At 51.7% G+C, this 15,916-nt stretch overlaps 1 protein-coding gene across 5 annotated transcripts in view; it reads left to right on the top strand.

Moving 5' to 3' along the window:
* Positions 1-15,916, top strand: part of SMG6 (SMG6 nonsense mediated mRNA decay factor) — a 243,067-nt gene that overhangs the window by 219,043 nt on the left and 8,108 nt on the right. For all 5 annotated transcript variants that reach the window (XM_015118204.3, XM_077969801.1, XM_077969800.1 and 2 more), the window contains 2 exons: positions 1,936-2,082; positions 14,853-15,006. In XM_015118204.3, coding sequence (XP_014973690.1) covers positions 1,936-2,082; positions 14,853-15,006 — 301 coding nt within the window. The remainder of the gene's footprint in view (positions 1-1,935; positions 2,083-14,852; positions 15,007-15,916) is intronic.

Below are 15,916 nucleotides of genomic sequence, written 5' to 3'. Positions count from 1 at the left end.
GGATGGTGATAGCACATATCTTATCTCACAGGCTGTTGTGAGGATTAACTGAGTTAATACATGAAAAATGCTTAGCCCAGTACCTGGCCAATAATAAGCACTGAGTAAGTGATACCTGTTGTCATCATTGTCATTATTATAATCCAGTTAGAAACAGGAACTTTCTACTAAATTATTCCCCGTGTACCCATGCTGACCCTGTCCCTCAAGGGAAGCTATCTTGGGCAGCTGCATGTTCTCTGTTGACCAAGGCCAAAAGTAAGAAAGCAAGGAATGGAGCCTAGGACCACCCAGGGAGTGATGGCTGCTAAGAGCTGAGGCTGCAAGTAGGGAGGTGCCATCCCTGGGGAATGCACCACCAGCCTGGCAGGAGACTCCTTAAGCCAGCCAGCCACCTCCTACCCTGCCCAGGCCCTGAAGGGCAGCTGAGCAAGGTCATGTCGTGTGAGTTGCTGTAAAGGGGTCCAGCAATCCTCACACCACCGGGCTAGAGTCTTAAAAAGAAACCAGGGCAAGGTCTGCTGAGCTGCAGCATCTGTCCCTGGTGCTGTCTGGGGCAAGGGAACTTCCACGCCTGATTCCCAGCTGTTGGCTAGAGTTGATTCCTATCAGATCGTTAGCATGAATTAGATTTAAATTGGGTGGTTTAACTTTCTCTATTGTTTCCCTCTTGAATCATTGGTGACTTCAGAATGAAAATAGGCCTAAAGTTTGACTTTGTGAGTGTGTACGAGGGAGAACACAGAGTGTGAGTACAAGCACGCAGGTGTACATGTGTGATTGCGAGTGACTTACGGTGTAACTCTCTGTGTGTACGAGGGAGAACACAGAGTGTGAGTACAAGCACGCAGGTATACATGTGTGATTGCGAGTGACTTACAGTGTAACTCTCTGTGTGTACGAGGGAGAACACAGAGTGTGAGTACAAGCACGCAGGTGTACATGTGTGATTGCGAGTGACTTATGGTGTAACTCTGTGTGTACGAGGGAGAATACAGAGTGTGAGTACAAGCACGCAGGTGTACATATGTGGTTGCGAGTGACTTATGGTGTAACTGTGTGTACGAGGGAGAACACAGAGTGTGAGTACAAGCACGCAGGTGTACATGTGTGATTGCGAGTGACTTATGGTGTAACTGTGTACGAGGGAGAACACAGAGTGTGAGTACAAGCACGCAGGTGTACATGTGTGATTGCGAGTGACTTATGGTGTAACTCTGTGTACGAGGGAGAACACAGAGTGTGAGTACAAGCACGCAGGTGTACATGTGTGATTGCGAGTGACTTATGGTGTAACTCTGTGTACGAGGGAGAACACAGAGTGTGAGTACAAGCACGTAGGTGTACATGTGTGATTGTGAGGACTTATGGTGTAACTCTCTGTGTGTACGAGGGAGAACACAGTGTGAGTACAAGCACACAGGTGTACATGTGTGATTGCAAGGACTTATGGTGTAACTCTGTGTGTACGAGGGAGAACACAGTGTGAGTACAAGCACGCAGGTGTACACGTGTGATTGCGAGGACTTAAGGTGTAACTCTCTGTGTGTACGAGGGAGAACACAGTGTGAGTACAAGCACGCAGGTGTACATGTGTGATTGCGAGGACTTATGGTGTAACTCTGTGTGTACGAGGGAGAACACAGTGTGAGTACAAGCACGCAGGTGTACATGTGTGATTGCGAGTGACTTATGGTGTAACTCTCTGAGGGAAGAGGCCCAGAGTATAAAAGAGAGCAGCTCCGGGGGAAGAGTGACAGCTTCTGTCTACCTCCCTTTGCCTGAGTAGAGGGAAGCACACACCAGGGGACCCTTTGCAAGGGATGGGCCCAGTCTGCATGGGTGAGGGACCACAAGGGCAATGTCGGGTTCAGTAAGTGCCGTGGGTTCAGCTAACTGTCTCCTCTTTCTCCTGGTCGGCTCCACCACCCAAAGGAGGAGGATGTGGTGATTGAAGACTTTGAGGAAGACTCAGAGGCTGAAGGCAGCGGGGGCGAGGATGACATCAGGGAACTTCGGGCCAAGAAGCTGGCTCTGGCCAGGAAGATAGCTGAGCAGCAGCGTCGCCAGGAAAAGATCCAGGTGAAGTCGGCCTGGGGAGCGTGGTTCCCACGATGGGGGTTGCTGTCCAAGGCGTGAGAGGATGTGGGCAGAGAGCAGAGCTGAGCAGGACACTAAGGAAGAGTTGCAGTGTTCTCTCTAGCTCTACCCGTTTTGTACTCTACCACTAAATTCTGGTAGCAAGTTTGGTGCCTAGAGTCTCCCTTGTCCTGGGCTCCAAGGCAGGGGTAGGGTCTTCTGAGAGCATCTGAGAGAAGCTGCTTCCCCAGTGAGAATCTACAGATGCACACCACACATACATGATCTTTCACACAATTTGAGCGTTTCAGAGTCTCCCTGAGCCTTATCCAGATATTCCTGGAGAGGCTGTGGATTCTCAGTTCAGAACACCTATTCTCAGGGAGAGGATGTCATGGCCGCAGTCTGCTTACCTGGATTCTCACTGAAATGGAAGACCCCTCTGGACAAGATACTCCCTACACCCTGGCAGAGAGAAACGCCTTAGTCTCCACAGAGGAACTTTGGCCTCTCAGCCCTCTCACGGGCCTGCGTCTTCACCCCCAGCAAGTGTTTCCTCCTGCCCTTCCTAGGTCTGTTCCCTTGTGCCACAAGCGCACTTCCCGTCCTCTAGGGCTCGGGGCAGACAGGAAAGATGCAGTCCCGCTCCCCGTTTAAAGGCGAACCATGTGCACAGGGAAGCGTCAAGCCACCCACTCAGCCTCTTTAAGGATGCCCATTTCCAACCCTCTCCTTTGGCACAGGGTTTGATGCACGTGATCAGGCAGACCCGGTGACGGTCTAGGCCCTGCTGCCTGAGTAGCTTTGTAACATGGGGCAAACTCTTCAGCTTCTCAGAGCCTGCTTCCTCGTCTGTAAAATGAAAGTGCTGGCCAGGCACAGTGGCTCACCCAGGAATCCTAGCACTTTGGGAGGCCTTGGCGGGCGGATCATAAGGTCAGGAGATCGAGACCATCCTGGATAACATGGTGAAACCCCGTCTCTACTAAAAATACAAAAAATTAGCTGGGTGTGGTGGCGTGTGCCTGTAATCCCAGCTACTCAGGAGGCTGAGGCAGGAGAATTGCTTGAACCCGGGAGGCAGAGGTTGCAGTGAGCCGAGATCGCGCCACTGAACTCCAACCTGGGCGACAGAGCGAGACTCCGTCTCAAAAAAAAGTGCTAGTGGCACCTATTTCCCAGAGTCACTGTGAGGCCTACATGGGATAGTGTATGTAAAGCACTTAGCATAGTGCATGGCACTTAGTATGTGCTCCATAAAGGGCCACCTTTGTCTGATATCTGTCTCATCACCCTGGCCAGGGAAGAGGAATGAATGCCAGTTGAGATCCGTCTGTCGCCCAGGCTGGAGTCCAGTGGTGCGATCTCGGCTCGCTCCAACCTCCACCTTCTGGGTTCAAGCGATTCTCTTGCCTCAGCCTCCAGAGTAGGTGGAATTACAGATGCCTGCCACCATGCCCAGCTAATTTTGTATTTTTAGTAGAGACAGGGTTTTGCCGTGTTTGCCAGGCCAGTCTTGAACTTCTGACCTTAGGTGATCCGCCCGCCTCTGCCTCCCAAAGTGCTGGGATTATAGGCATGAGCCATCACACTGGCCAAGATCCCTCATTCTTTTGTTTTCTTTTGTTTTGTTTTGAGATGAAGTCTTGCCCTGTTGCCCAGGCTGGAGTGCAGTGGCACAATCTCAGCTCACTGCAACCTCCGCCTCCCGGGTTGAAACGATTCTCCTGCCTCAGCCTCCCAGGTAGCTGGGATTACAGGCGCCTGCCACCATGCCCAGCTAATTTTTGTATTTTTAGTAGAAACGGGGTTTCACCATGTTGGCCAGGCTGGTCTCGAACTCCTGACCTCAGGTGATCTGCCCGCCTTGGCCTCCCAAAGTGCTGGGATTACAGGCATGAGCCACTGCGCCCAGCATCCATCATTCTTTAGACAGATCCACGGCCCTGCTGCCATTGGCGGCCCTGCTGCCATTGGAATCAGTGTGTAATACTGATCATCCATGTAATACCAGCATCATCCATTGTTGTGTGGCTGCCTCCCCAGCCCTGCTGTGGGTCTGCATGTAAACTTATGTGTGACCCTCAAAACAGCTTCATCATGCTTTTTTTTTTTCTTGCTTTTTTTTTTTTTTTTTTTTTTTTTTTTTGAGATGGAGTCTTCACTGTCACCAGGCTCGAGTGCAATGTCGTGATCTCGGCTCACTGCAACCCCTGCCTCCTAGGTTCAAGTGATTCTCCTGCCTCAGCCTCCCGAGTAACTGGGACTACAGGTGTGCACTACCACGCCCAGCTAATTTTTTGTATTTTTCATAGAGATCAGGTTTCACCATGTTGGCCAGGATGGTCTCGATCTCTTGACTTCGTGATCTGCCCACCTTGTCCTCCCAAAGTGCCCTCATGCTGCTTTTCTTGCTCTTCTTCACCATATGTTTTCCGAGAAGTTCTGTTTCTACCTTCATTTCTTGACTCTCAACCCAGCAGTTACGGAAACTGTTGTGTCAAAAATCACCAACATGGCCAGGCACGGTGGCTCACACCTATAATGCCAACATTTTGGGAGGCCATGGTGGGTGGATCATTTGAGGTGAGGAGTTCGAGACCAGCCTGGTCAACATGGTGAAACCCCATCTCTACTAAAAATACAAAAGTTAGCTGGGTGTGGTGGCGGGTGCCTGTGGTCCCCACTACTTGGGAGACTGAGGCAGGAGAATCTTTTGAACCCAGGAGGCGGAGGTTGCAGTGAGCCAAGATTGCGCCACCACACTCCAGCCTGGGCAACAGAGCAAGACTCCATCTTAAAAAAAAGGGAAAATCACCGATGATCTATCTTTATGAAAACTCAGTCTGTGTCGTATTTGACCTCCTTTTGTCTTTGGGCCCTAAAGCCAGCTTCCTTCAGCTTCACTTTAGCATGAGTGAATGACCCCTTGTCTTCTCTCTGTTCACCAGACCACCCTCCTGGGCTTCCTCACCACCATTGTTTTTTTGGTCCCCTCCATGCTTCCTTTTACTCATTAGCCTCAGCAAGCTGAGTTAGTGTTCAGCAGACATGTATTCAGTGGCCAGGCGCGGTGGCTTGCGCCTGTAATCCCAGCACTTTGGGAGGCCAAGGCCAGCAGATCACTTGAGGTCAGGAGTTCAAGACCAGCCTGGCCAACATGGTGAAGCCCTGTCTCCACTAAAAATACAAAAATTAGCCAGGCGTGGTGGCGGGCACCTGTACTCCCAGCTACTCAGGAGGCTGAAGCAGGAGAATCGGTTGAACCTGGGAGGTGGAGGTTGCAGTGAGCCAAGATCGAGCCACTGTACTTTAGCCCTGGGCGAGACTCTGTCAAAAAAAAAAAATGTATTCAGTGACAATAATAGTAGCAACTAGAGCATCATCTTAAATTCCACCCTGGCTTTTAATCCCTAGTATCTAATTTCATATTAAATACTGTTTATTCACACATTTATTCCCTCCTTTCCTCTCTTATTTCTATTGCCACTACTACTACTCTAGGTCAAGTAGCTGCTTAGAGGGTAGCAATCAAGGCCCCTGTGTTGCACAGCCCCACAAGGTGCCGTTTCCCTTGTTTCTGTGAATGGCACCTCCTGGAGTTTGTGGCACACAGTCTGCCCCCGGGGTTCTGTTCACTGCGCTGCCTCCATCATTCTTTTCCTGAAGGAGCCACTCCCCTGCTCAGAAATCATCAGGCCTTTGCTTGGCTTGTAAAATAAAGTCTAATTCCCTATTATTGGCATTTAAGGCTTTTCAATCTGTTCCCAGTCTGTTTTCCAGCCTCTTCTCCCACTACCCCATCCCTCATGAACCCTTACTAGTTATATGACATTGGGCAGATTATTTAACTTTTCTGAACCTGTTTCCTCATCTGTATAATGAAAGTAATGCCGGACACAGTGGGCACGTGCCTATGGTTCAAACTACTCAGGAGGCTGAGGCTGGATGATAGCTTGAGCCTGGGAGTACGAGGCTACAGTGTGTAGTGATCATGCCTGTGAATAGCCATTGCAGCATGGCAAAACCCCACCTCTTAAAAACACTAAAAAGTGAAAGTGGTAAAAGCACCAACATTAGAGCTGTCGTGAAGTCTCAGAATGAATCACAGTGCGTGTAAAATGCCTGTCCAGACACCAAGGCCCTCCTGCCTGGACAGTGACACTAACCTTCCTTTCCACTCCCTAGACATGCTCTGCCCTTTTCCACTCTTGGGTTTTTGTTCATGCTGTCCTTCAAAGCAAAGTGCCCTTTTTCTGCTCCATATATCTTGTTACCTGTCGAAATTCTATTCCTCCTTCGATCCCCAGATGAAACTCCATTTCCCCAGTGAGGCCACCCCTGGTCTCCCCCAGGAGGGATCCGTCTCCCTTTGCTTAGTGTTCCTTTGACACTCATCAGACTTCATTTGTGGACCTGCTATCATGTCTCATGTTACAGGTATTTCTGGACTTGTTTCCCACATTGTACTGTGAACTCCTTGGAATCGGGAGGCATGTCTTCAGCTCAGTTTAGCAAGTGGCACTGAGCATTTACTATGCTAGTGTCTGGGGGACACAGAACTAATCCCATTCCAGAGTGTAGTACAATGGTACAATGTGGTGGAGTCCTTGACAAGTGATTTGAAGTGTGAACGAGTGTCCATACAAAACGGAAGTCCAGGATGCCGAGGAAGCACATGCTGCCAGAATCCATCCCCTTCTGGAGCTTCGTGTTTAGCTTTTGCCTCTCCAGCGACCAACAGCACCTTCAGGATTGGAGGTCTCCTCCAACACTTGACTTCCAGTGCCCCTGGCAGGCCCTGTCCAGGCTGCCTGTTCTCCCGATGAGCTCCTGCTGAGGAGGCTGCTTAGGCCCAAGCATGGAAGGCCTGCTGCGGGCCAGCTGGAGCTGGGGTTACTGTGGCCCCTTTAAGAACAGGCCCCACATGCACCAAGCTGGCGGCCCTGCCTCCTGTCAGCCTCCTTCCTCCAGCCTCACAGCCACAAGAGGATTTCTCAGCAGAGGAAAAATTCCCCCCTTCCCTTCCCCCCCCTTTAATGCCCGGGGCCCTTCACTTCCATAATTCTTCATTTTCCAGCCTTGAACGTAAGCCAGACACATCTGTCTGGCCATATGCGTGAACCCTGGAGTCTGTGCCGAGGTGGCTGTAAAACAGGGCCGGTGAAGGCCCTTCTGGGAGAGCACACACATGTGTGCCCTCAGGCCATTGGCTTCCTGCCCAGAACCACGGGGGCTTCAGTGCTCCAAACCCATGCTAACCTTTTCTTATTTTTCCTCTTTTTGTTTAATTTAAGGGGGGAAAATCCAAGGAAAAGGTATAAATTGTCCTGGGAGTGGGGGAGAGGCTCCTAGCTAGAGAGGCCATTATTGTTGGCAGGTACCTGGGTCACACTAATACAATAAGGAAGAAAGGAGCATCGAGTGAATTAAGATTGGAGGGATGGGCTGTAAATTACACTGCTCTGAACTCCATCAGTCTCCAGGGTGTTAACCGAGAGGTGTAAGGCAAGTCCCCAGTTCCCAGCGCCTTTCACAGATATAGCAAAACAGGAACCACACATGTTTGGGGAAGGGGATATGAAGATGGGGTTGAAAAAAATCCTCCTGGCCCCCAGGATAGCTATAAAGTCCAAGTGAGATCTAGGGCTGTAACCACACCCCCACTTCCCTGCTCTTACCTAGACCCCTGGGCCTAAGCTCTTCTGCGAGCATGGGGGAGGTGAGGCCTGGCCTCCCTCTGCAGCCTGTCCCTCCCTGCTTCCGGCGTTGCACAGAGGCTGGTGAGTGGGGCCGACTGGAGGTCAGAAAAGGGGTGTGGGGAGCTCTCAGAGCCTGTGCAGCTGGAGCTGCAGCACCCAGGCAGGCCCCTGGATGCTGGGGGCGCCAAGTCCGCCCACCCAGGGCTTTGAGGCCACACTCTCCGGCTCAGCCCACGCTCTGCCTTGTTGCCTGAGACAGCTCCTCCTGTTGGTGCTGCCCACCTTGCTGCTTTTCTCCTGAGTTCTTTTCGTTCCCGTTGCCGTTCTTTGGAGTTGTTCAGAGACCAGGGCAGGGTACATGGTTTGGGAAGTTGGTCAGAAGTGTTTCATTCCTAACCAAACCCCCAGGGCAAAGCAGTCACTGAAAATGCTCCTCCAGGCATGAGGCGTGGCCTCTTGGCACCTCATGCTGGCGCTGGCCCTGTGAATCCCCCGCTTCCTCACTGCCTCTCTGAGGCTCTGCTGTGATTTGTGCTGCTGTCGGGCGGGGTCAGGTTTCCTGAGCAGTTGCAAACATCCCACCTGAAACATAACAGGCTCTTCCTCTGGCCACATCTATTGTTTCCCTCGGCATTATGGCCACAGTCTTGCTCTGTGGCCAGCAATGACATGTGTTCTGAAAATAGCTTCTCTCCCCTGTCCCCTTCCCGCCCACCCGCCCTCCTGAAGATGTAGTCCCTCCTTTGTGGAGGCCCCAGGAGTTCCACTCTAAATTTAGCTGCCGTCCATTCATACTGCCACCCAGCTAGGGGGGCTGTTGTGGAACAATGGGGTATGCACAGAGCCCCCCACACCTGTATGGAAGCTGGCGGAAGGCAGACACTCAGCCCTGGCTCCTGGCTGTCGGAGACAGGGTGGGAGCCAACACACCACCAGGCCGGGGGCACGTTCACGTCAAGGCAGGAAAGCACATCAGCCTGTAGAGTGGGCATCCGCCCTTCCCACCCAGGCCCGCTCCAGCCTCCCCAAAACCTGAGTGCTGGGCCTCCAGCTTGCTCCAGCACCATCCACTGGGGACCTGTCTTCCCACAGAGTGGCCAGGCCACTGTTTGAAACGCCCTCAGGCTCCTGCTCGGAGCAAGCTCAGAGGTGCCATGCTTAGCCCTGCCACTCCCTCTCCTCCATCAGGAAAGGGCCTTTTTAGATCAAGTTAGTTAAAGTTCAATCAGATTATCTTTAAGTGCCCTTCAGCTCTGAGACCCAGTGACTGAGCCCACTGTCCCCTGAAGTCCTGTGATACAACAGGTGGTATGCGAAGTATGACAGTGGAAACCACCAGAAAAGCAGGCAGTTCTCCTTGAGCACTTTACAGTCTAGTTTGAAAATAAGATCAGTCTTCCTGAAACAGTAAGAAATAGCAAACAAATTGCCATAGTTATATTTTAAAAGAATGCAAGAATATATTAAGTTCTGTGGTACATTTGGACATCCAGAAAAGCTGTTCTACGCAGCACTTTTTTTCATTAGCAGTGTACCCCAAACAAAGATGCTCTTCCTCCTGCTCCCCGGGGATGCTGCTGGTGGCTCTGCCCGGGGATGCTGCTGGTGGCTCTGCCCGCCTTCTCTAGCACACTTAATATCTGCCCCCTTTGGCTTCTGCTGGCCCAAGATGAACCATCAGCCAGTTCTTATCTCACTCACTGTTCCTTTTTTTATTTTATTTCCAATTTTTCATTTACACATCCACATAGTGAAGATATATATATACAATAAGTCTTTTAATAGAAATCAGTAGCCAGGCATGGTGGCACATACCTGTAGTCCCAGGTACTTGGGAGGCCGAGGCGGGAGGATCACTTGAACCTGGGAGTTTGAGGCTGCAGTGACCTGTGATCACACCACTGCACTCCAGCCTGGGTGACAGAGTTAGACTCTCTCTTTTTTTTTTTTTTTTTTTTTTTTTTTTGAGATGGAGTTTCTCTCTTGTTGCCCAGGCTAGAGTGCAGTGGCATGGTCTCGGCTCACTATAACCTCTGCCTCCCAGGTTCAAGCAATTCTCCTGCCTCAGCCTCCTGAGTAGCTGGGATTACAGGCGTGTGCCACCATCCCTGGCTGATTTTTGTAGTTTTAGTAGAGATGGAGTTTCGCTATATTGTCCATGCTGGTCTCAAACTCCTGACCTAAGCAGTCTGCCCACCTCGGCCTCCCAAAGTGCTGGGATTACAGGCATGCGCCACCATGCCCGGCTAATTTTTATATTTTTAGTAGAGATGGGGTCTCACCATGTTGGTCAGGCTTGGATGAGACTCTCTCTTTTTTTTTGTTTGTTTGAGACGGAGTCTTGCTTTGTTGCCCAGGCTGGAGTGCAGGGGCACCATGTCGGCTCACTGCAACCTCTGCTGCCTGGGTTCAAGCATTTCTCCTGCCTCAGCTGCCTCTCTGAGGCAGTGATTACAGTGGCCGAGATTACAGGCATGAGCCACCACATCCAGCTAATTTTTGTATTTTTAGTAGAGACGGGGTTTCACCATGTTGGCCAGGATGGTCTCGAACTCCTGACCTCGTGATCCACCCGCCTCGGCCTCCCAAAGTGCTGGGAGTATAGGCGTGAGCCACCGTGCCTGGCCTGAGACTCATGTCTCTTTAAAAAAAAAAAAAAAAAAAAAGCTGGGCACAGTGACTCACGCTTGTAATCCCAGTACTTTGGGGGACTGAGGCAGCAGATCACTTGAGGTCAGGAGTTTGAGACCAGTGTGGCCAACATGGTGACAACCCATCTCTACCAAAAATATAAAAATTAGCCAGGCGTGTTGGCTTACGCCTGTAATCCCGGCTACTCGGGAGGCTGAGGCAGGAGAATTGCTTGAACCCGGGAGGCAGAGATTGCAGTGAGCAGAGATCGTGCCATTGCACTCCAGCCTGGGCGTCAGAGCAAGACTCCATCTCAAAAAAAAAAAAAACATCAGTAGTTCTCTACTCCACCCCTCCTCATCCCCCATTCTGTTTCCTGGTGGTTTCCCCCAGATATTTATCCTCTGGATGTGTAGAAAATGAAAAACAGAGTTGGGAAGGAAGAAAAGCTGGCATTTGTTGAGTTACTAATATGTGTCGGGCACTTTGCTAGGTACTTTCATATATAAGGTGAATGTGGAAATTTCCTGTGTTACAAACCTTCTAATTTCTGTTGAAGAGACTGCTCTGGCCAGAGAGGCTCAGGGATGAATGATTCTTCACCCTGTAGAGGGAAGGAAGCAGCCACGGTCCCTATGGGAGCCCCTAAGCAGAAGGAAAACCTCAGAAGGCCCTCTCCTGGTCTTGCTCTGCTTCATGGTCCAGGTTCTCCAAGTGCCACACCTCTTGTGTCAGCTCATTGAATTGCTGTTTGTAATGCTCAGTGTCTCAGCTTTCAACAGTAAGCATCATAAGATCATCTCCACTGTAGAGAAGGAACTTAACCTGCAAGAGTTCTTCTGGAGACCCAAGCCTGTTAGCTTCCTCCTTAGGTATTATTGTGTATCTGTTTCCCAGTTCTCTGCCAGCTTGCTCCAGGAAACTCCCATACCTCAGAGAAAATTGGTTACTTAGCACCTTCCAGAAACAGAATTATTTTTCTCTCACACATTTTATGCCAACTCAAGTCCTTATTGCCACCAGTCTGATTGAGAGTGTCCATACGTCGCTTGAGTTCCAAGTGCACTATCCAGGGATCACTGTGGCCCAACCTTAGCTGCCGCTAGAAGGTTCCTGTGGAACTCTCCTTCCGGGTCAGCACACTTGACTCCATGCCAGGGCCAGTCTGTCTGAACCACAGCATTCCGATTGCACCCCCCTCACCCCCACCAGAGGCTTCTGCAGCTTTTTACTCATACAAACAAAAATAAACCTCACTACCGGCCTCTGAACTCCACAGCGGCATGCTTCCCTTGCTCCCCAAGTGTCCCATGGCTGCGAGTGGGGACTTGGCAGTCTCCCCACCAACATCACTTTTTCACTCCCTGCGCATCCTGTGTCCTCCTCTTACCGTGCGACCCAGAGATCGGAATGGGACGTGACGGCCGGCACAGGCGCCGTGCACAGCTGCCAGGAATCTGACGGGTAAAATCTGGAAAAGTTGGGAGGGCAGATGCTAAACACACACACACACACACACACAGCGCCACTCAGAAAGGGCCGGAAATGCAGACACCCGTAGAAGGGTGCCTGTGGACTCCAAAGCCCTCGTCGGCCTGCTGCTCTTTTTAAGGGGACTGAGCCAGTCTTGTGACCCAGGTGTGACCCCCCCAGAGGCCCACCGGTACCCCAGGAGAAGAGGGAGCAGCCTCATCTCATCTCCTGAGACTCCGTGAGGGCATGCGGGGAACAGGAAGCAGTTGTTTGGTGACTCACTGGGCAGAGCCAGGTTAAGGGAAGTTGTCTGCAGGCGTCCCTGGGACCGGATGATGGCAGTACAGCTCTGACCACCCTCACGGGGCTTGGCCCCACCCCACCCCCAGGGAAGTGGCAGGGCTGCCCTCTCCGAAAGGCTGCGGCCTATTCACCTTTCTAGCCGCAAGCCAGAGCTAAGAACCCGGGGAAGTTAAGAGTGTCTCTGGACCTTGCTTCTAGATTTTTCTCCTGTCCTGCCATCAGAACACACAGGTAGGCTCAGTTTGTCCCCAGCCTCCCTCGACCACTTGGCTTCAAGGCCCTCCTGCCTAATTGCCAGCAGTAGAGGTAGAATGGTACCAGAGCTTAGGAGCTGACTGTTCACATAGGGTAAAAAAAAAAATGGCAGCCAGTTCCACTTCCTTGATAGTCAGACCAGGCTGGACAGTCGTTTCTCAAGGCAGGAGAACTGAGATGGAAGTGGACTTGCGGGGCAGAGGCACAGTGCAGAGCTGGACCCCCTGCCCCTGTCACTCCACCTGCCACTGCTCCTGAGTCTCCCTGAGCCATGCTTATTCTGTCCCTGCTCACCCAGAAAGACAGATTTGAGAGCCACGGTATCAGGAAAGCATGCCTGGCAGCAGAAGAGCTGGACGGAGAGCGCATGGCCTGGGAAATGAGGAACGAGAGTGCTGATGCTCCTCCGCAAGAGGAGAAAGGGCAGAGAGGGGTTTACTGAACCTGAGTGGGGACCATTTCCTGTTCTTACAAAATGCCCAAGTCAGGTTTGTTGGAATGCATGTCACCCTGTAGGTGGCAGCCCTATGCAGAGTGTCAGTGAGCCGCCTGCCATGGGAAGGTAGCCCGCAGTAGTGGCACCTTGCCCTCATGAGGTGAGACCAGTAGGAAGACTTTAGCAGAGCGGGCCCCTGAGCTGCATTTCTCATGCCTGCCAGCGTCCTGTGGCCTGTGCCTTCACCAGCTGTGGTGGCAGTGGCAACAACAACTTACTCATAGGGAGAGGTCCCTGGCAGGTCACAGAGAAGCCACCCCCATCATTTGAAGGCATGCCCTTTCAGTTTTACTGTCATTGTCAGTGAAACCTGAGCAGCCTCCTCACTGACTGTTGGTGGCCAGGACCCAGCACTGTGGGCCCCATCTCAGTTGGCACGCACGTCCACTTCCCCTGCCCTGTGCCTGCATCTGGGTCTCTGCAAGTTGCTCTGTGGCAGAAGGCTATAAGAGGGTGTGACAGGGCTGGGACCTGCCCTCCTGGCCCGGCCAGGTTTGTGTGGGTGCCCTCTACCTCCCTGCTCAGGGAGCATGCTGTCTGGGCAGATGCCAGCAGATCAGTTCGAGTCTTGGCCGTGGTCCTCAGAAGAGGAAGCAGTACAGTAGTGGCCATGTTTTGTAGTGACAGACACCCAGAGCCTGTCTCGAAGGGCCGCTACCACACGCGTAAGGCTGTCAAGAGAAGAAAATCGGACTTTCGCAAATGTGCATCTCTCGGGAACTTCCTGAGATGTGAAAGTCCACAGGGAAGGCAAGCGCTGGGCCACGCGCTTGGTGAGAGGTGCTAGAGGAGGTGGTGGGTCAGTGGGGCCAAGGAGACTCTCCTGCTTTTACTCTTTTACCTACTTTTTGTTTGGTAGTTTAGCTTGCTCTAGTAAGCATATGACTAGGCTGTCAGTTGCTTAGTACCATGATATGGTTGCTGAAGAAGAGGCTAAGCAAAAAAAGTGACCAAGTCAGTTTAAAGAAAAACGTTGAGCCAATAGTAGTGTAGCTTGTACAGATTCGTGGCAAAGGAGCAGAAGTAGAACAGAAAAGACCAGTGTTTAGGAAACCACGCTGGACAAGGGCAAGGTGGTGGGCCATTGTGATCAGCCTGGGCGTTGCTGTTTGCAGACACGTGAGTTGGGTCTTAATTCATCACATCGCATGGTCTTCGGCTGCTGCTGCAGGAGAATCTCGCATTATTAGCTGTCAGTATCACTTTTTTGTGTAGCCTTTGAGTTTAAACCTCGTTGTTCATTGCTTTTGTGTTTTGAGACAGGGTCTCGCTGTCACCCAGGGTAGAGTGCAGTTGTGCAGTCTCAGCTCACTGCAGCCTCTGCCTCCAGGGCTCAAGCAGTCCTCCCATGTCAGCCTCCCAAATAGCCGAGACCACAGGCGTGTGCCACCACACCCAGCTAATTTTTTTTTGTAGAGACAGAGTTTTAGCATGTTGCCCAGGCTATATTTTGTTTTGTTTTGTTTTGTTTTAGCTGCACAGTGGAGTAAATCAAAATAACAGATTCTGTTTGCATATTCATGTCTAGATTGAAAAGTACCCCCTCTGTAGGCTTTCTAGATAATATATATGAAACCACCGTCATATCTAAGGAACCTAATTCTCCCTTGTTGAATTTTAGTCCCAGTCTTACTTTGAGAGACCTGCTATTTTGAATATCCTTAGGATCCTTTCTCAGCCCTAGGCAGGGTTTTACCATGCCATTCCTGGGGCCACTTGATCTCTGTTTTTATTGCAGTGCTGTGCTCAGCCCTTAGGCCTGTCCCTCAGGCCTAACTGGGGCTGGTTATTACTCTGGAGGGGAAGAGGCTCCTAGGGGCAGGATGCTGACACACCATAGTATCAGGGCCCCGGCTCACCCACCTGCTTGCTTGCTCACTGCCTGGCTCATTCACCACTCTGTGTCCCCGTAGGCTGTCCTGGAGGACCACAGTCAGATGAGGCAGATGGAGCTCGAAATCAGACCTTTGTTCCTCGTACCAGACACCAATGGCTTCATTGACCACCTGGCCAGTCTGGCGCGGCTGCTGGAGAGCAGGAAGTACATCCTGGTGGTGCCCCTGATCGGTGAGTCAGGCGGGAAGGGCAGAGCAGCCTTGCACGTGCACAGCAGCCCCCTCCACACACGCCCCACGGCCTGGGGGCCGGGCAGGCAGAGCCCTGCTGTGCGTGTGTAAGACGGGATTTGCAGGGGAGTAGGGAATGCGTGGGGCAAAGAAAATTGTTTAATAATCAAAGCAGTTCAAATTATCATGGCTGATCCATGGCTTAAACTGCTTGAGCAAATGGACTCCTGTGTCCCAGCAACCAGAGGCTGCATGAGCCCAGCCCTTGTTTTTATCCTTATAAAGCTTGCAGTAAAACAGCAAAGCTGGTTCCCGTTATTGGTAAACACTCAGCCCTGGCAGATAACGGCGGTGCTGCTGGGTGGTCTGGCAGGGAGGCTGGGAGGATTTTGAAGTGGTTAGATGCCTTTGGTCTGATTGTCTTGTAGCTTTTCATGATCATTCTGTTGGTTCGAGGTAGCATTCTTCTGGCCAGTGTCACCCTAAGGCTAGGCCAGCAGGAACCCTCCCGAGCAAGCCCTTGGCTCATGCCTGTGGATTCCTACCACTTGGGCCCTTCCACTGTCTGGGCCTTGGTGCTGGTGCAGGGTCAGCATCTCAGGACCCAGCTAGCTTGCTTTCCCACCCTCTAGCCAGAGAGGCCCAGCTGGGCCGTCTCCACAGGACCGTCTGGGTACCCTTAGTTCTTGGAGCTCTGTGGTGGGTCAGCGTCAGGGTGGGCTCTGGGCTCGGGGCTCGGGGCTCTGGGCTCGTATCTAGCTGATGGCCTCTGTGGAGGGAGAGGGTCTAGGAGATTATTGGGAGGCCCAGGCGTTTACACGTCCCCTTCTCAGCAGCTACTTAGAGCAAGTTTGAGAGCCTTGTCTTCTGGAAAAGCCACCAGACTGGCAGTCTGCCTGCCAAGCCACCTT

This window comes from Macaca mulatta, chromosome 16, assembly GCF_049350105.2.
Source record: "Macaca mulatta isolate MMU2019108-1 chromosome 16, T2T-MMU8v2.0, whole genome shotgun sequence".
Lineage (NCBI taxonomy): Eukaryota > Metazoa > Chordata > Mammalia > Primates > Cercopithecidae > Macaca > Macaca mulatta.
This window is presented reverse-complemented; position numbering and strand designations above follow the sequence as displayed.